The following is a 20,540-nucleotide window of genomic DNA, read 5'->3' on the forward strand; positions in this document are numbered from 1 at the left end:
ATTACCTGAATATATTAGCAGTTAAACTGGATTGAAAATTCCAATTTTGATGGTTAACCAATTTTTTTACCGAAAATGTATTATAGAGAGTCAAGTTGGCACAATTCAACATATATTATATCAACAAAATATTTTCAACTTCATAAAAAAACCGTATCGACAACGCGCACTCGGATTTCTTAATAATCAAGACGTAGGTACATGAACTTTTAGATGCTTTAAAGATATATATTTCTATAATAAATGTAATGTAAAAATGCAGCATGTAGAATAAATTCGAGAAAAGTCTGGCATAGATTTATTTTAATACATACTATAATACTTAATCGGTAAAGAATCCTTATAACTATAGTAGTCTATAAATATACTTAGGAATAAAACTTAATACATAAAGAAATTTATAGATTAGGAAAGGTTTTGTAATAAATGCATTAAATTTAATGTTGATATAGTAGGTATTCCTAATTCGTCGCGCTCAAAGGATCGTATTCCAACATCCAAATGACACTAGATTTAAGTTTGATTATATTAAATGTAAAGTGCACAATAGTGTTAGAACACGTTCTTTATTTATACCATTGCGCTTGGAATTGGAATTCATTAACCGACTTTAAACGATTTTGGAGTTTAGGATATTTCTATGATGGATGATTTATTTAATTATTTACAGTTAAAAAAAGCAAAAATTTCGAAGTCGCAAATAATTATGTTGTATTTGCACCTGGATAAAAACCTGTAGGTACTATATTACTACTAAGAAAAGTTGTTTTGTCACCAAGCCTCAGTGTAGCGAACATCATATTCTTGAAGCTGGGGTAACCTTTGACGTAGAGTATCGAAGGCCTCGGCTGATAGTTTAGTGCTGTTAAGATTTATTCTTCTAAGACTGGATAGTCCTGAAAATATATTTCATTTTTAATAAGACGCACCTTTCCAAAATTTTAAGCTTGCTTAGATTTTGATGCACTTATATATTTATTTTAAGGCTTAAAAACAAAAACTTCGCTTGTGGTGATCTGTTAATAACCACAGTATTGTCAAATTTTTTGCGGGCAAATAAGTCACAGATAATAAAGCTTTGTAATCATAATAAATTCAAAATCCAGATGTATCGCTATTTATACTCTTTTTTGGTGGTTATGGGTAGTTCTACAAATAAAATGGTACCTGATAATGCCTCTATGCCCTTATCAGAGACGGGAGTTTCGCATAGGTTAAGTACTTGCAGTCGCGGTAAATGTTCCGCTATCAGTTGAACTCCACTATCTCCGAACTTTGTTGCCCATAGGTTAAGGTAGCGAAGTGACGGTAGCTGCAAAAATAACAAAAGATAAAAATATAAATAATCGTAACTCAAAAAATACATAAGAAACTGACAGTAGGAAACAGGTAAAACTGTAGGAATCCCCATTTAAATATATGGCTAAATATATAATTATTTCGCAAAAACCCTATTTTGTATATATAAAAAAATCGCAAGGAATATTTACAGGAATATAAAATATTTAATGATTATATTTACCGATAGAACCTACTGTTATGTTTCTGTTAACAATATAAAGTTCAAGTTTTATATTATATTTATTCATAAATAAAAATTCCTCAGTGTATATTTATGATAAACTTGTTATTTTGGTTTTAGACAGTAATTAAAAAATATTTAATACCTTTATTAAATGATGTGCGCAAGCGCTTGTGACGCTAGTGAAAGCAAGGCTCAAACATTCAAGGTTACCAAGGGCTCCAGCTTCTAGTAATGCCGCAACATCTTCATCCGTCGCACGCACTGGCAAGGCTAACCGTTTGGGACCTCCATGTGCTTGCTGAAACCAAAAATCTTTTATGATGATTGGTATTAGCACTAAAAATCCGGGTTTTTGGCGCCATTTGAAATTTTCTTTGTTCATTATTGGTTTAATGAGCGTTATTGAAGGATTTCGAAGGTGAAGAAAATTTTAATCTAGTTAGTCCTTAGTTCTAGAATGATATTGTAAAATAGAATTTAACCTTTGAATTTCACTTCACTAAAGCCTATGTAGTGAAATGATTATCGCGTGTTCGGTAAAAAATTAGATTAGTATGTATATAAGTAGTAATACTTAAACTTACAAGTCGTTGCAATGTTTTTTGTCGTTCACATAAATCTGTATAATACTGCTTTCCTAATTCAGTACCCTGTAAGGCAGCAATAATCTCTAATTGAGTTTGTTCCCCACTGGCCACCTCCCATTCGAGCATCAGGCATAAGGCTTCTAGAGCTGCCGGCTGATGAAAAAATATATGGTTTTATTAGGTATTACATATATGTATAAGTGTCACTACAACTATATAACAACTAACATATTACTAATTTTTCCTTAAAAGATTTAAGTAAATTGTAAATATAAAACATACGTGTTCAGTCAAGGCAACTATCATGAAGTCTGGCAATTGTTTACTCATACTTTGGAGGAAGCTTTTTCTTTTGCAGCAACAATTCAGTAAAGCTTGTACCTATAAAAAAATATTAAATTATTGATGGTATGAATATAGAATGTAAATGCTTTTTATAGTTGTGTAATATATGTACTGCCAGAAATATATTAACTAGTCCCGCGGGTGCTGGCAGTTTTGCGGCATCATAAGAGTATTTCATATTCCATTTAAAAATCTCCGGCAGCATTTATAAGCTTTACTTTTCCTCAGGCACAAATCATCAATTCTCTTGCTAGCAATACAATAATTATTTTTGCTTAGAAAGCATTATATTCAAGTAAATAAACATAAACAGTATACTTCATACACATGATACAATACTTTAGTTTTCTTAACTAACCATATCTCCCCACACTTGACACAGCTTCGCATGTGGCAATGACAGAATTGGTTCTGAAGGTGCCGCGGCCCGCAACCAAGACGGTGGGCAGGGTCGAGCAGCCCGGGCGGATGCCACACAACTGTGCACAGAGCAGCGCTGATCCCGAGATAATGCATTTAGTACATTCCCCAAGCGAAATGCAACTCGAGGACACGCCATGGCACTAGCTCGTATAGGAACGGGCTGTAAGACTCCTCCTACTATTGTCAGCCAGTCTTCGTATTCGCACCTATAAAAAATATTTTTTTATATGCTTACGTATATAATAAAATAAAAAAATCTGCTTTTGTTTTGGTTAAACCAAAGGCATTTTATAATGTGGCAACCTATAATTCGTATTAATTTTCGCGTGGCATGACATTACATTTCACGCAATGACCTTACAAGAAAAAAGTAACCGGTGGATTGACCGTTGCCTTAGGATTTGTTTTTAACCTACCTGATTATGCTGTTTTACTCTGTTGGTGAAATACGTCGTAATTATACGTCGCATTGATACCTCCTTGAAGTCGGTTTAGATAAGGCAACATGGCCGTTAGATGGGTAATTAAAATAATCTTAGTAATAATTCTTTAATTTAACGCATTATATTTCAATAAAGGATTTTTCATTTAAATGTTCAAGTTTTCAAAAGTTCTATATATGATTTCACATACGTTACATTTAAGCGCCATTTATTAAATCATATTAATATTTTAATAGGACAAAAAAGTGAACATGTAAGTTATGTTCCTGTATTTTGGCTATAAGAATAATGCAAATAAAACAAATAAACAACTTAAAAAAGACGGCTATTATAGTTTTATTTATATATTATAGTTTTGGTACACTGAGTGCCGACACTAAGCAGTCAAAACACGTGTCAATCAATAGTTTTTATAGTTTTCCTTGATTAAAACGTATAAGCATTTCTTAAACATGATTCAATGAACTCATTGATTGTCAAACTAATTTTGCAATAAGTTTTAGAATTAAATTTCAATTTGCCTTTCCTTATAATGTAAATATTTGTGCTGCGACCATTTCCGGTTCAAAGTACAAAGTCTAAACTTTACGATTCTTAAGATGAAAACGTCACGATTCACGACGTATTTCCCATGATACAGAGTTTTAGTGAGAAATATTTTTTTATATAAGAAACACTCTAAAACGTTAAAAATACCAGAATTATAGAATTGATCACTATAGACTGATGTTACGATAAATAAATTAAATTTCATTAATTGCTTATAGCTTAGGTTCCTAGTTGTTAATAATGCCAAACTATTAAAAAAAAGTCAAGCTAAAGAACTATATGGTAAATTGTGTCGTAGATAAAGGGATCCCCGACACTTACGAACCACTAATGAAAAATATCATCAAAAGCTTACACTAATTTAATCAAATAACAAAGTTCGCTAAATGTATATACATATTGCTAAAGCTGCAAAACTTCTACCTTAAGATGCATTATACAGCCCTGTACTCTATATGTACTATAAATTATATTGTTTCTACTAATAAATAAATATGTCGTAGATCTTAATTATAGAAAATTAAAATTGTATTGTACATATCCATTCGCGTACAACAGCCTAATATGATGTAATAAAATCTAACAAAAGTCTTTTCTGAGCAGAAATGCAGCCTTGACTTGTATAATTAGTATAAATTTTAACTTAAATTTGTGTCCTTCTTTTTAACTTACATGTGCTCCAAGATATCCGCAAAGCATAGTACGTCGTATTCAGTATCATCGCACTGATGTGGCGTGGTATAATTCCTGTAGTGATCATCAATAGCTGCCAAGACTACTGCTGCCAAGTTGGGAGCAGCTCTGGGATGGGGGCAAGTGGCACGATTTCCATGAGTGACCTCCACAAAGCGTCGAACTAAGCTTGGTCCGGAGTTATGAGCGCTTAAGGCACTGAAAGACACCATCCAATAACAGTTTAATTAAAAATAATAACAATTAAGTTCGTGCTAAATAGTCTCATTTATAACTACATCATCTGCCTCATCGTGTCAAAATCAACATATGACCAACGAAACGAAAAAGATGACCAAACATTTGCCGCTTTCATTAATTCAGCAAGATTATTGGTTTTTTTATTAATTAAGCAATTTAAATGTTATTTTGTAATTTTCCAAAACTCCCATTTATCATGGCTGTATGATATAGGTTACACTATGTGCTAGGTAAAACCGACACTACATTTTTTTTTAAATTACAATGACTTTCCTGTTTTAGTTATTTAGTTTAAATACAATCAAAACAACTTAACATACCTATGATTGTATTGTTATTGTGGGAAGGTTTGTTATCGCTAAGAACTACAACTATCGCAATAGATATACTACAAGTATTCCGAAAGATATTATTTACATTTTATTTATAATTACCTAAGGCAGTTAATAATTTTTGCGTTGTCTCTGACCCACTAGATACATCATAGCAATATGTGCCTACAATTGTTTCCTTAGTAATCCTCCAAAATTCCTAATCAAGAGCGATCGAGGTAATAAAAGAAAATAGATTTTTTCAAAATCAATCAAGTAAAATGTTATTTAAATACATTAATTGTATAGTGGCACTACGACACTGTGTGGGTCTCTTGGCCTCAGACTATGCGTTTCTTTGATAATTGTTATTTTATAGCCAACTGGATGAACGGTCTTCTGAGATTTTTGGGATGAGATATGCCACGAGCAAGTGCGCACATAAAAAAACCCTTTGGTACACAGCCGTAATTCGGAAACCACGTTAATTACATAGCAGATATCAAAAAACCATAAATAACAAACATAGTAAAACTCTTATATAAACTTGGCCTATTAAGGAATGTACCATGCTCTTTAGTATTAGAACTTCCTTACCGGGAGGATATTATTCTTAGAAATCAAGTGATCAACAGAAATTGCACCATCACGTATCTTTCTCATCACGCCCGCGTTACTCACAATACTGACGAAACAGATTACCCATTGTTCTTAGTATTCCTTTGTATTTATTTATCTATTTATTAATATGTAATGCAGTTATTACTACTAGCTAGCTAGCTAATTCGCATAAGTATTATTTTTTGGAAATTCAGATTTTATAAAATAAGGTAAATGGCGACATACGGGATTCTCCTTCAGTATTTACATGCTCAAAAAATATTATTAATCCTATAATAAAAAAGTGTCAATTGTCACAAGAAGACCACAGTGAATATTTGAAAAGTGGTGACTAACCTTATATAGTCCCTAACGAACTGTCGTGCATGAGGCGCTTTTCCGAAATCAACATTTCTAGTCAGCACGCGCCTCACAGGCGGTGCCAGTGCTGGCAAAGGAGCAGACCGGGGTCTGCGTCTACATAACCGCGCGAGCAGTGCACACAGCTCACCGTTGACACCTCTCTCTGCTAAAAGTGGTGCAGCAACGCTTGTCGTTGTTTCAGCCCAGTCCTCCCAGTCTGGACTGTCTTTGTTCTAGAATAAAATAAATTAATAATTAAAAGACATAATGTTTAGGGCCTGTTTCACAATGTATGGATAAAGTGCCAAATAGCTATGCAACACATAAATTATTCGAAAGATAAAAGTTCCAAATAAGATACTTCGAATTTCATGACGTTTAGCGCTATCTGACAGTCGTGAAACGCAAAAATACTATTTATCATACCAATAAGTAACAAATAGCTTATTTGGAACTTATCCGGACATTGTGAAACAGGCCCTTAATGAGTTACTTTTATGTCCTGTATATAGGTAATTAAAATACAAGACATTTACATATTTTAATATATAGGTACAAAAATATTAATCTAATTAGTAACGGCTATGCATGGCATAAGTGAACAAACCAAATCAACAATGAGAGCAATCACAATTATTGTACAATTAAAGAAAATTTCATATCAAATAACACCTAGCGAAGATATAATATATAATATAAATGCTCTTATAAATGATAAGAGATAACAACTACTTAGTACCAGTCATAAGTTCTATTAGAAATGAAAATGCATTATTTTTAATGAAGGGATGTTTATTAGTCTCAGCAAAAATGAAAAAAATTATATTCGAAATGGCTATCTTTGTACTGTTTGTATCTATGGATTTACACACTGCTACCAAGGAAAATTACGCCACTGCTTGCTCCAAAGATTTTTGTATGTATAACTGACCATTACTTGAAGTATAAAGGGTTGCGGTCTGGGCTAGATGAAGGCCAGTCTTCAGCTCTTATAAAGATACGGCTGATACCAAGCTTTTGAAGTGTCAGGAATATGACCGCCGGCTCTATACCAAATTTGTGCAAGGCGATCACCGTAATGCTATTTTCTTTAACACCCCATTCCATATTGTAATTTGATAATGAACACGAAAAAATATGTGAAATGGCGCAAAAACTAAATATTTTTTTTAAATACGTAATATGTACGAGTTCCAAATTCAAAATAATTAAATATGTAGTTGCGAAAATGCAACATTATGGCCAGATTAGTAACATTCAAATAAATACCAGTAAATCATAGAAAACTGTTTACCTGCTTCGAAAATGACAATAATAATTTATTTTGCCTTCTTATACGCTATCTCTTTAGACAATTTTATTTTTTAACTTCATAATAATATTTATTCTTGTAGGTAGATTTAGATAATAGATTCTCAAAATACTTTTTAAAAGCTAAAATTCCTCTAAAGATACACTTTTACATCCGCTTAATAGACAAATTGAAATTTATTCGAATCGTTAAAATATTAACAAAACATATCTTTTTTACTTTATTTTCCCTAGTTTTCAGAATAACTGTATTCTAATCAACTACTCACCTACGGAAGTGGTTATATGATAAGCAGGTAAATAGGAATTGTATAACAAATAATAATTACAAACAGTATGTAATCTTGAAACTTCTGCACGTTAGATCATGCATATATAATTTTCCGTATACAATTATCTTACTATTGTTAATATACTCCTATTGATTAACAAGAAAATTTTAAAATATTGCAATTATTAATTTTAATGAACGATATGGCAATCGTGTTTATAGTTTATTTAATTAGGGAAGTGCTGTAATAGCGGATATTCAAAAGCGTCAATGATTATTTCACAGATTAATGTGAATCGCAACTCGCAAGTGATGTGAAACGACTTAAGAACAATAAGTATGATTTTTTTTTATTAAAAACTAAATCTTAGACCGGAAGTAATATTCAAATTTAGACAAGCAAAATTAATTTATGATCAAAATTGCATAGCCTCATGAGTAACACTAGTGTCAATGACAGACCTTTCTGTATGATAGAGCAACAAAAAATACGGTAAAATATAATAAAAACGTAGTAATGTACAAAAGGGGCTAGTCGATTATATTGAAACCGCAAAACAATTTGCATCTGACCGCAAGTACTTCACCGGTTTACGAGTACATACTTAATGAATAATAAATTACAGTAGGTGTCAAGTATTCTCTCGTCGAAGGGTCAAGGGGAAAGTTAAAGAATGAGGAATTTATTATGTTGCTGGATAAAGACACGACGAAGTGACTTAATACTTTCACTTTTAATTCTTCTGTATAGAAGGATTGAAATATAAATACAAAAAGCCATTCTTCCCGTTCCAGTTTGACGGATATTATTTTACCATTTTATACATTAACATATTTGTTTCTATGTATATACTCATAAAACTTATAATGAATAATCGGCACAGAATGAATATGGAAAACGGAATATATAATTGAGCCTTTATGCACATGTATACAAATAAACGTTTGTATAAATGCAACGAGATTTAGGAAAAGGCAAAGTATACGATAGCGTTTTCTCTTTGCCACCTCCTCTCCTCTGTGCTAACCCCTCCACGCGTTGTTAAGATTTGCTAGATTCTGATTCCATGTTTTTTTTTATTTTACAGGAGGCAGACGAGCAGGCGGCTCACCTGATGTTAAGTGACACCGCCGCCTATGGACACTCGCACTGCCAGAAGGCCCGCAAGCGCGCTGCCGGCCTTTTAAGAATCGTTACGCTCTTTTCTTGTAGGACCCTAGGTCGAATTGGTTCGGAAATACTTCAGTGGGCAGCTGGATCCACATCGTGGTGGTGCGTGAAAGAAATTGCCTTAAGAATTGCTTAGTTGTGGAACGACGGACGTCAAGGTGATACAAATGTGACGAATACTTAAATGATCCTAATCCTTGGGATTGATTTTCTCCAGCACAAACAATTTGTATTAAAAACTAGACGATTGAAAAAAGTGCCGGAAACTTTCTTGCCAGTTCTTCTTACCCGCTCTACGCCCTTGACTTGCGAACTTGTTGTAAATGTCAAAAAAAAATAAATTAAATTAATTGTATAATTTAATTTGTTTTTTTGACGTTCATAAGTGTACATGTTACATATATGAATAAAGATATTTTTGAGTTTTAGTTTTGAGTTTGATATTGGTGGTATTTAAAAAATAATTTTGGTTCTCGAATGACCTACTAGAACGTACGGTTTAGGATCATGTATTATAATTCCTTTGTGAGTCACGAAAAACATTGGTTTTGTTAATTTAGTAATACATTATAGAAATATATGTAAAGACACTAACACACTAACTACGTCAATTGTACAAGTACAAGATATATATATATACAGTATATATCAAGATATATACCGTAAAAAATGTTGGTCCTCTTTCTCTCGACTCGAATGCGTAACATCTCGGCATAGAGCAGAATAATTACCTACTTCTTGTTATTTTCCTCATATATTCACTCGTATGATAATATCTACTTGTAATGCATTTAATATGCAATGTTCTATGAATGTCATTGATACAATTTATCTGTATTATTAGACTAATAGAACAATTGTTACGTTTAATGTTTAAGAACAAAAAACCTTGTTAATTCTTCTGTACCTGTTATCTTTAAGGTGTAAGATAATATAATGTATATTAACGTAGATAAATATTTAAATAGTACCTCAGAGAGTAAATTTGTTAGCAGCAACAAGGGTGTCCTCGTCACACACTCGTCCTGCAATGGTGTTGTCATCACGAAATCCACCATGTTCTGAAAATGTATTTATGATTTAAGAAGGAAATGATGTTTTTAACAAATAAATGTTTATGACCACAAAAAATAGGAAATAAAATTATTCGTAAATTCAATTACCTACATGGTTCTTTTTCTCAAGTATGTCTTAGAATCTTGCCTAGGCTAATTTTTTATCGGTGATGACTGTAGCAAGCAACATAAAAAATTGAGGAAATCAGTTTGACCATGATGAATTAGATAATCTACCTATTAAGGCTCCCAATTCTTTCACAGATCACACATTTGTAACGAACCAAAAACCACACTTCGGTAACAGTAGTATTTGAAATATGGCTCCACGTATTTCTGAACTGCAAAGTGAATAAGTTTGATAGGTGTTTGAAGTGTTAATTTTTCATAAATAGTTTTATAACGTGTCTTACTCCATTAAAATTAGTCCATAACTTCTAAAGGCACATTTTCATTGCTACTTTGGATTTTCTCGAGATTTATCAAAAAAATAAGAAGCGGCAAACAATCCATTCAAATGCCTACCCACCTTTAACTCTTTCACGACTAATTCCTTCCTCACAGTTTTCGTTAATATATTACGATAACGCAGCATGTTCCTCTGTAATTAATAAAATTTATTTTTATATTCATAATCATAGGTTTGAAAAAGTCAACTCAACTAAAAAACACTCACTCTCCACACTATTGAGTAGTACCACTGGTCCCTTGTGTATGCATCGTTAGCCTAAAATAGTAATAAGTTATAAAACACATATACACTCATATATACTACTTCGTTTTAATCAGAGAAATTACTTTCACTGAAGACAAAAATAGTATGGTCAATAATACAAATGCATGTTTTTTATTAGCCATTATCAATACTGGGTTGTGCTACCGTTGTTGAAGAATATATATTATATATATGTACTTCAAATTACCTTAGAAGATGTTCCCATTCGTAAGTTTCATGAATCTGGATGCTAATGACCAAGTTTGTATGCTAGAAGGTTGTGGCTGTGGTCCAGTGAGGGGGGAGATTGATTGATATTTGCACTACCTACATTGGTTTTGTTATTCAGTTGCAATTTTCGGTTTTCGATATTTATTGGTTAACAACCAAGAAGATGGAAGTTTTTTGTTTAGGGCCTTTGACAACTCCATACCACCAATGCAGGATTGGTCGGGTTTTCTCCTGCCTACAGGTAGTGAGTTTAGTAAAGTTTGTCATCTGTCATTGCACATGCCCTACGCCCAAACTCAATAATTAATCCACAATCTCAGATTGAAAAAATCTGAGATCAGACCGTGACAGTCGATCAATCTCCTATCTAATATCAATCCGACGATTGGTTATTGGCCCAATTTTATCAATATGTCGATTAAGATCTATATCGCAGATGGTCAAAAATGGATTGAGATAGGTTATTAGGGTTTTGCGCTGACCACTTGAGTCTAATTCATTTAATGAATTCGACAATGTTGGCCTTTGGTTTCATTTGTGATTAAATACTTAAATTCAAACTCAAAATAAATTTATTCATCTAGATAACCAAGTACACTTATGAACATCAATAGAAAAGATATTAAATATTCTAAATTTACATTTACTACCAGTTCGCAAGTCAAGGGTATAAAGCGAACAAAAAGAACTGGTAAGAAACTGTCCGCCACTCTTTTTAATAGGCAAATGTTGAGTCATATAAATTGTTTGAACTAGCGCAAATCAATCCCAAGGATTAGGATCAATTAAATAATCTTCATCTATATATAAATATTTAACGACGAATTTACGAGAGTTATTTAAGAATACTATGTGTTCAGTTACAAGTTGTTTCAGTTATACGTTTGTAATACAAATATCCATTATTATAATAAACCGGATTACTTTATCTTTCATATTCTTAAAAGCTAAAAATATATCACAGTACGATAAAGAGGACTTAAACCTGAGAGAAATGCCAAACCTGTAATAATAATGATCCATGAGGCATTACAATTCGCAGACAGTACTTTCTGGCGGGATCCCATCTCGATATACAGTATACTTCCTGCATGCAGTTGTACGTCAATGGTCGTTCCATTTGACCGCAAGGCTAAAACAATATATTTATGGTTTACATGACTTTTACAAAGATAACGTAGAGAACGCAAAAGCCTACTGATTAGCGGATATTTAGTTGGCTTAAGTGAAAAAACTATTGCTCAATACTTATAACGTCATAATTACTTCTTTATTACATAATTTTAGTATAATTATTATTTTTAAAAAATATTGTAAATTCATTCATTTTTTTTATTTTGTAGTTGTGCTAGGTTTAAAGAATTTAAGAAGGTTTTCCATTAAAAAATCTCATGTAGAATAACAAATTGTTAACTATTTTCCAAACAGGCAAGGTTCACAATTAATAAACTTTTTATAGATTTGTTTTCGTTTAGAGGCAAGAGTAAACGAGTACTTGACCTATTGAGCTATGGAGGCGGTAATTGTAGGTATTGCAGATGCCTCAATATCGCTAGATATGAATAAAATAAGTAAAAAATACAGCGTAATTTCTGATCCTGTAAAAGACGTCAGGCGAGAATAACAGACAGTAGGTACGCAAGAGCGTTCAAATAGGAATCGAGTTTTATGTAATTACTATCATCTGAATTATTAGTGGTAATTACAAATCCAGATTAGAAAATGAATTTTTTTATTTGCAGCTGTCCTAATATGAGTTCTTTGGGAAAAAAATCATGTATAATTGTTTCTGTTTTAATTTTAAGTGTGTGTATAGTGCCTACACAAATTGTTACTTTTAATTATTGGCTTTAAAAATTAAACATTCATAAAAATTAAACGCATGCAAAGGCAAGCCGCCGTGCTTGTAAACACGTACACAAACGGATTCATCGTATTATTATAAAAATCGACAAACACATTTATATTATATATCGATTCTTGGAAGCTCTGAGACAGTATTAGGACAGGCAAAAACGTTATGTTGCATGCCATCATCAGCGTCTATTTGACGAATTTCGGACCGTTCTGTGTCACGTGACAGTTGGTTATTTTATTCCATAACGCTATTCAAAGAAATGTTTTATAAAGATTACTCTCAAAGTATTTTATTTTTCACTACTTAGTGTTAAATAGCCTTTTTGACTTAGTGTTAAATAGCCTTAGCCAATAGCCCAAATGATTGATATAAAAATCTATATAATCGGCACTGCTTTACAAAACACTTTTCTTTCGCATTAAACCATGCATAGGACATACATACAAACACATTATGGACATCATATGTAAGTATATGATTATTTTATATATTGTGTGGTATAGTATTACCATAATATAAAATGAGGCAAAACTAGACCGTCGATGTATTTTTGTTCTAGCTGGAAACAAAGAAATTGCGAATCATAATGATTCAGCGACTACAGAAAAAAGAAAGTAAGAAGACATATTAGAAAGCAGGAAAATTAAACTAGAGCGATTGACTCAGGCGGCATATACAAGTACTGCTTTTTCAAAAGTATACAGTCATGCCAGTGCTTCCTGCCCGTTCTACGCCCATGATTTAAGAACTGGCAGTAAGTGTAATATGAGAAGCATTTAATATGTATTTCTTAATTGACGTTTATGAGTGTACATTGTGTTATCTAAATGAAGAAATGATTTTGAATTTGAATTTAAATAAGAAAGAAGTGACTTTTTGAGCAATAATTACACTTACGATGAAGGTCATCGTGGGAAAACTGATCCAAGACATAATAATTGACAGCGATACTGAGGCCAAAAGGCATATATTATATATAATATGTGTAATCGTTTACACTTTTTTATCACAACAGTAGACGAATGAAGTCTTTTACACTAGCTATATTTTTAAAGAATTTCAGTTAAGTTAGAAAAAATATGCCACTAGTAATTTAAAATTACCAGTATATTTCTTAAGTCTTAATTATTATAGACACTATACGTGGTATCTTTTTCTAACACTTATGATTATGAAATCATTGCTATTGTTATAGATACAAAGTGCAATTATCAAGATACATTGTGGCCGGTTATCTGGTTTTGTATTCTACCGTCGTAATAACTACTTACGTATAACGATTGACGTTTTATTTGTTTGGAAATCGTTACGTGAATAATGAAATCTAATATAAATCTAAGGCATTATTCACTTTGCTTTAGGAATTAGCCATTTATTATTAAAATAATATTGAAACACTATTTTTAAAAGCAATTCCGAAATTGCCTCGAGATTTATTTTTTAATTTCTCACATTTGTAAATTCGCCCCGGGATAGGCTTTTCGACGGTTTCGTTAAAGTGTCACTAGTTAAAAACAAACGTACAGCTACAACGTACATGACAGCCACGTCCGTTAATGTATATGCATAATCTGCAGTTAAAGAATAAAGAACAAAGCATGAGCTAGCAGTTATCTGTTTAATGTTCAGAATGACGTCGATAGCGGCAGCGGGCATTGGCCCAGTGGGCCCGCGCGCGAGGTTACTCGTGACGTCATGAAATCACAGGCCGCGGCCCCTATGTGCCTTATGAAACACCTCTTACCTATGCCGCGATGCTATATGTACACATTAACATTAATGTCTTCGGGGTCTGGTGTATATATAATATTTATAACAATACGTAAATAATTTCCACACTGGTATTATCCAGATTATAAAAAGGGGAAATCATAGGGTGGATCAATTAGCATACAAAATTGATTAACAAAAAAGTGAGTCAGTTCGTAACGTATTACATTAATTATGTGTGATTTTAAGGTATTTAAATTACTTATACTTATACGTCACATATACATCATTTAGTGTCAAGGTAATGAAGTGCTAATTGCAAAAATTACCGTTTCAAACAATAATTATTATTTCGTCAATACAGGTAGGTACAGTAGGTATATATATACAAAGGCATCACGTATGTCTCTGTAATCAACATAGTAAAATTAACATTGACTTAAGAATGCGATCGAGTAAGAAATTAGTATTTATTTATATTACGCACGGAATCCTTTTTAAAGCATTTTTATTAGCATAAAAATAGCATAGCATTTTCTACCGTACGCGGGGTCGTTCTTTAAGAATTACTAAGACATTTAGAAGATACTAAGTTAACTGAACTAATTGGAGTTTGAGCAGAGTCCCTCCTATACTTACTTACTGGAAATTATATTTCCTGGATAAGCACAGTTATATATGTAATTAGAAATCACTTGAAGGGCTCTTTACGTTTAATACGTATGTATTTCTTATCTTACTTAATAACGTCATTCCTGATTCGAGAATTATGAATAAGAATGTAGAATAAATAGTTCTTATTTTCTGTCTTAGGCAGATTTTAGACCCAATTTAAGAATGTATCAGTAGTATACATAAGTAGAAACAATATGAAAATATAAATTGCTATATATAATTAAATTTTAATATTATAATCTTTATTTTCTTCTTCAGTAGACTTATATAATAACAATTATTACTATCGGCATTGACGCACATAACACGTTTACATCTAGATAGATATTATAGTTTCCTTTCCATTATTCTGTGTATTCATTTTAATTACATTGATGTTATTTAACCAAGTTTAGCGGTGAACTGGCTAGTGACTCCCTTGGATTCCACTTCATAGTCAGGGGTTCTCATGAAAATTATCTCGTTTGTCTCTTCCTTCTTAGAACGAAGTTATAGAAAATAAATCACTTTAACTAAATTCATCACCGTGTCTTGCAATCGATAATATTAGGTATATATATATAAATTCAAAATTCAATTCGATATAAATATATATATATATATTATATACACATATATATTATCGATTCATATCATATATCATAGGTGACAAGAGACCGGACGGCATGATTTTGATTCCATGGAAGATGGATGCAACATGTTCAGTAACGGAAAACGGAAGGGTCCAGCCCTTCCCATGTACTTGGAAGTAACAAATACAATATATATTTCCTACATATCTTCAAAGGAGTTACAGATGATTATGACGTCATATTGCTGCGATGAAAGGAAGTTTCGTATATATGAGTACAGTTTCGCATATACACAGACTTGAATTTTTTTGCGTTAGTTATTCGATGTAACATTCTAATAAACTAGACACATTCGATATTTAATCGAATCTGTGTGATTTCAGCTCTGGTTGTGATATTAAGTTAGGACAGTTTATTTAAATATAATAGAAAAAACAGATATGCTTTAAATGTAACTGCTTTATAACTTTTACACGTCTAAAGAATTCTTGATTATTTTTATTAGTGAACAGTGACGCACGTACATTTATCTAGATTACCAATTCTCAAACTGACCTCGTAATTCTGATTAAAAAGCTAAAACCAGTTTTGTTGTCATTCATTATTAGTATTTCAATTATTACAGGAAAGTTAATTAATATTTGCTATAATTACAATTAATTTAACGAAAATACTGCAATGACGCATAAATAATTTTCGTGTGACGTTTTAAGTTGAGAATTGACTGTATGAACAGTTGTTCATTCGTCCAACATTCTTTTAAATATTACTCTCAAAAAGAAGGTCATCTAATCAGATTGTAAATACTATAAAATTTAGACCCCTATTGTCAAAAAAAATTCAACAGATAAGTATGCATCTTTTTTATCGTGCTTGATAAGATATCATGAAGTATTTTTAATATTAACTCGTATTATTACTCAGTTCTTTTAAATTAAATATTTATTACCGACTCCGCTGCTCAGGTGGTCGAGTATTGGTATATGTGAAGGTCAAAGGGCCAACCACCTACTTGCGCAGATGATCATAAACGTAACAGGCAAAAATGATTCGTTGATTTCGATGAATTTTCGTCAAAATTGCACCAAAATTCCAGAGAAAAACAATTAATTACATTATACAAGAATTGTTACATCAATGTGGAATGCGTGGATAGTTGAAACGAAAATATTATAACAAATGTTTAAACAGTTGTTTCAAGAACGTATTTAAATTCAATACGAAGGATGTGCAATACAATTTCAATTTTTTACAGATATATAGATTGAAAAACTAATGTATATGCCGTGCATTTTTTTAACTTCCTCTTTATAATGTTCGTTTAAAAATTAGTTTTTGCTTGTAGCTAAAAATATTGTTCGATATCGTAACATTGCGCAAAAAATATGACTTAACCATAAAAAACTTGAACAGCAATAATTGAATGAGTGCTTACAGTTTTTGAGACGATGTGGTCATCCAGTAAACACAGAACGTGGCTTTCCCATCTCCTAAAGAATTTGGCTGCTAAGATTTTGTCAACCACAGTCCTAGTATGTTGAAAGGAACATATTCTCAAAGTTCCTTCTGTAGCCAACTTGTACCTCGGTCCCGGGGGTGGCACGGGAGTCCCAGACGAGTTTGTAACTTTTGACCCGATAACATCTATACAGCACTCAGGACTTGACCCCTGAAAGAAAGAGAATATTTTAATCAAGTAGTCTGATGTAATATTTCTCATGCCCAGTAGTTACAAATAGAAAATCAAAAGTAAGAAGAGTCGGAAAACTGGAGGTTTTTCATAATTATGTTAAGACACCTTTTTTAATACTGTGTAAAAATAAAATTTATACTTAATTAACGCCAGACAAGAAATGTATAAATTGTCGATTTAAAAAGAACAGTTTAAATCTGGTCATATGTTAGGAGAATTTATTTGTAAAGCTTATATATCTGAACTAAGCATCATAAACATACACACTTAATGGGCGAAAAAGGTCAGGTATTCTGAAAGTAATTAAAATAGAATTATAGATAAATTATCGATTTGCGTCACTGTCATTATACTTCACAGTTTATGTTAAACGTTTAACAAATACTTTTATCTACAGATAATTATGAATGTTTTTTAAAAAAAACGGAGCTATTAGAAAAACGTAGACATTTAAGCATTGCAAATGACTACAAGGCTTTGTTACCAATCCTAAAGGATACAACCCATTATTCAAATATAGAATAGAGATATAGATTATGTACATGCAAAACGATTATGTCCAGAAAACCCCCAGTCATAAGCCATGTTTCTAAAACTTTCTATATGTCTGATCAACTGAATCGGTTTTTTTTTCGACATTATCGTATTAGCTTAATACGTACTTAGTATGTACATACTATTGGTCTAAGAGCCCGTGGGAGGTCGTCCTTTACCGATCTGATAATCAGATGAGACGTATTTTTTATAAAAAAATTTTTATAAACAATATATGATTATAATTGCTTGCCTATCGAAAAGTGGTACTGGCTATTTTTAATTAAATTAACTTTTATCGATTTTTTTTATCACCTTCATCCTTTGGATAACCAAATGAAATTTATTTGACTGGTAGTTTTTGATACACAGAATATGCCTAGGTATGCTTGCCTACTCATTTCAGTATATAACTACCTGGCAAACAGGTGTAAACAGGTAAGTCAAAATAGGTGACTCCATCGATCTGCTAACTTATCAGATCGGTGAAAGACGACCTAACACGGGCTCTCCTACTATATGTATGCATTTTGCAAAGAAATAATTAAGCAGTACGAATCAATAAAAATCAAATGAACATTGTTCTGGATAATAACCATTTAATTATATTATAAGATCTATATTATATCTATATATATAATATTATACTAGTACCTTAATATGTCAGCACTACTATGAAAGTAATAATGTTCATTAGCCTTATGGCAAAGAATACGTTGGATTTTACATTGTATTAAAATATTGTAGTAAAGGAAAACATCTTACATCCAGTAAGATGTGGGTTTAATAGCCATATCGATCATTGAATATTCAATATATATTTGCAGGCTGTTAATTATTCTACACATGCTCCTTTTGTATTGTTTATCATTTTGCAGACGGAAAAATTAGTTATTATTAGTTGAATATTTAAATATGAATCTACTAGCTATCCTGACTTTTTTTCAAGATATTATTACTTTCAGTGTATGTAAAATAACATAATTACTAATGATGATAAACCTAATAAACCCCTAGATTTTATATCCAATTTAAGAATATTCGTTATTTTCGTTATAGTAATAAATGTATAACTTTTGAATCATTTGATTCATTTGACAGACTAAGTTTGTTATTATGAAAAAAAAATAGCCCTGACTTTGAAAAACATCACTAATATCATAAAATTATAACTTAAATCATCATAATCAGAGTTCTCCTTATAATATTAGTATTTATCTAGATAACACAAGCCTGAGGTTGCAGACCGATATAATATGTATGTACTAGTAAAACAGACTGGGCGGCTTTTTAGTTGATTTTAAAACAAAGTCAATTATTTGACGCATCTAAAACGAAGGAAGTTCAAGCAAATATCAACGGAGTATTGGGAATTAGTAAAAATGTTAATATACATGGCACAGCCAACTAGCATATTGCCCGTTCAATGAAAATCTTCACTAAACTAGCGGCCTGAAAGATATTCAGCTAGTTGATCAAACAAGCAAATGACTTGGATCGATGACATTTCATTACTTGCCTAGCCTTGCCTAGTTGAGTCTTAATTTAAATTCAGTTCAATTTTCTGCCATCTAGGCCTAGACTAGCGTCAAAACACTTCAAACTATCAATATGGCATCTGCAAACCACAATTTCGATAGTGTTTTTCAAAGTTTAATGAATGTCAAGTGAATTGTGGCAGAGACTGACTCGAGCAATTACTGTTTGAAGAATATTTTTTTTATATGAGATGTTTCATCTTTTTTATATTTCTGTAACATGGTCACTCTTCGTACGAATGTCGTAATCAATGGCCAGCCAGTTTATTAAATGTTGTAACGAACGCTACGGCACAATATCTATCAGGCCGCTAGTTGAAAGGCTTGGCTGTTAATAGAACGGCTAATTAAGCTAGTTGGCTGCGACATATACATTAAAGACTATTATATTGCTTATATGTAGTAATGTTTCAACAATAAAGTAACTACATTTTTAGCTTACTTATTGTTACCGCAAACGGAACGTTCGCAGCTCGTAGCAACGATTGTTAATCTAGAAACGTTACATTTTATGCTTTTCTTCTTGGAAAATCGTTGTTTACGTCAGAGATGGGTTTTCCCAAATGCCAATACTCAATGTTGTTGTATATTTATGCCTATCAAAGAATTTTTGGCAATTATACATTGAAAACTTCAACATTCAATTTTTTTGTTGAAATATTTACTTTACACTAATTTATTTCAATGAAGAACCCTTATTTAAAAATTAGTTTTACGTTAAGGTATTTCCAAAAAAATTGATACATTTAAGGACTACTTACTAAATATTTAATATCGTTTTAATGTAGTAACTTGTAAGTATACAAGAATAAATGGGACACCAACTGAATAATAGTATCGCTTTAACATCTACTTTCTGTAGACCAACCTCTATAATCCACAGATTTGGCAACGTTTCAAAAACTAAAAATATACTTTAGATACACAAATAACAACGAAAGTATTGAATTAAGTATTTTATTTTTATATATATGCGTACAGTTAATATATATTAATTTTATATTTATATATATAAAAAAAACATCGAATTTACGGAATACATTTTATATTCAAAATTATTTAACATTGAGTAGTTTTTCTGTTAATTTTATTTTATTGCTTAAACATTATAAATAAACTAAGTGTAG

At 31.7% G+C, this 20,540-nt stretch overlaps 1 protein-coding gene across 1 annotated transcript in view; it reads right to left on the reverse strand.

Annotated features, from left to right (window-relative positions):
- Positions 1 to 283: 283 nt before the first annotated feature.
- Positions 284 to 20,540, reverse strand: part of LOC110995808 (C-Maf-inducing protein) — a 28,302-nt gene continuing 8,045 nt past the window's right edge. Inside the window, exons 2-14 of the mRNA XM_022263151.2 lie at positions 17,084 to 17,317; positions 11,837 to 11,965; positions 10,564 to 10,614; positions 10,417 to 10,488; positions 9,804 to 9,893; positions 6,074 to 6,312; positions 4,545 to 4,763; positions 2,816 to 3,086; positions 2,395 to 2,493; positions 2,110 to 2,265; positions 1,668 to 1,823; positions 1,168 to 1,312; positions 284 to 896 (exon numbers count right to left, since the gene is read on the reverse strand). Of these exons, the coding sequence (XP_022118843.2) occupies positions 772 to 896; positions 1,168 to 1,312; positions 1,668 to 1,823; positions 2,110 to 2,265; positions 2,395 to 2,493; positions 2,816 to 3,086; positions 4,545 to 4,763; positions 6,074 to 6,312; positions 9,804 to 9,893; positions 10,417 to 10,488; positions 10,564 to 10,614; positions 11,837 to 11,965; positions 17,084 to 17,317 (1,986 nt within the window). The 3' untranslated portion in view covers positions 284 to 771. The remainder of the gene's footprint in view (positions 897 to 1,167; positions 1,313 to 1,667; positions 1,824 to 2,109; positions 2,266 to 2,394; positions 2,494 to 2,815; positions 3,087 to 4,544; positions 4,764 to 6,073; positions 6,313 to 9,803; positions 9,894 to 10,416; positions 10,489 to 10,563; positions 10,615 to 11,836; positions 11,966 to 17,083; positions 17,318 to 20,540) is intronic.

The sequence above is a fragment of the Pieris rapae genome, chromosome 1, assembly GCF_905147795.1.
Source record: "Pieris rapae chromosome 1, ilPieRapa1.1, whole genome shotgun sequence".
Classification (NCBI taxonomy): Eukaryota; Metazoa; Arthropoda; class Insecta; order Lepidoptera; family Pieridae; genus Pieris; species Pieris rapae.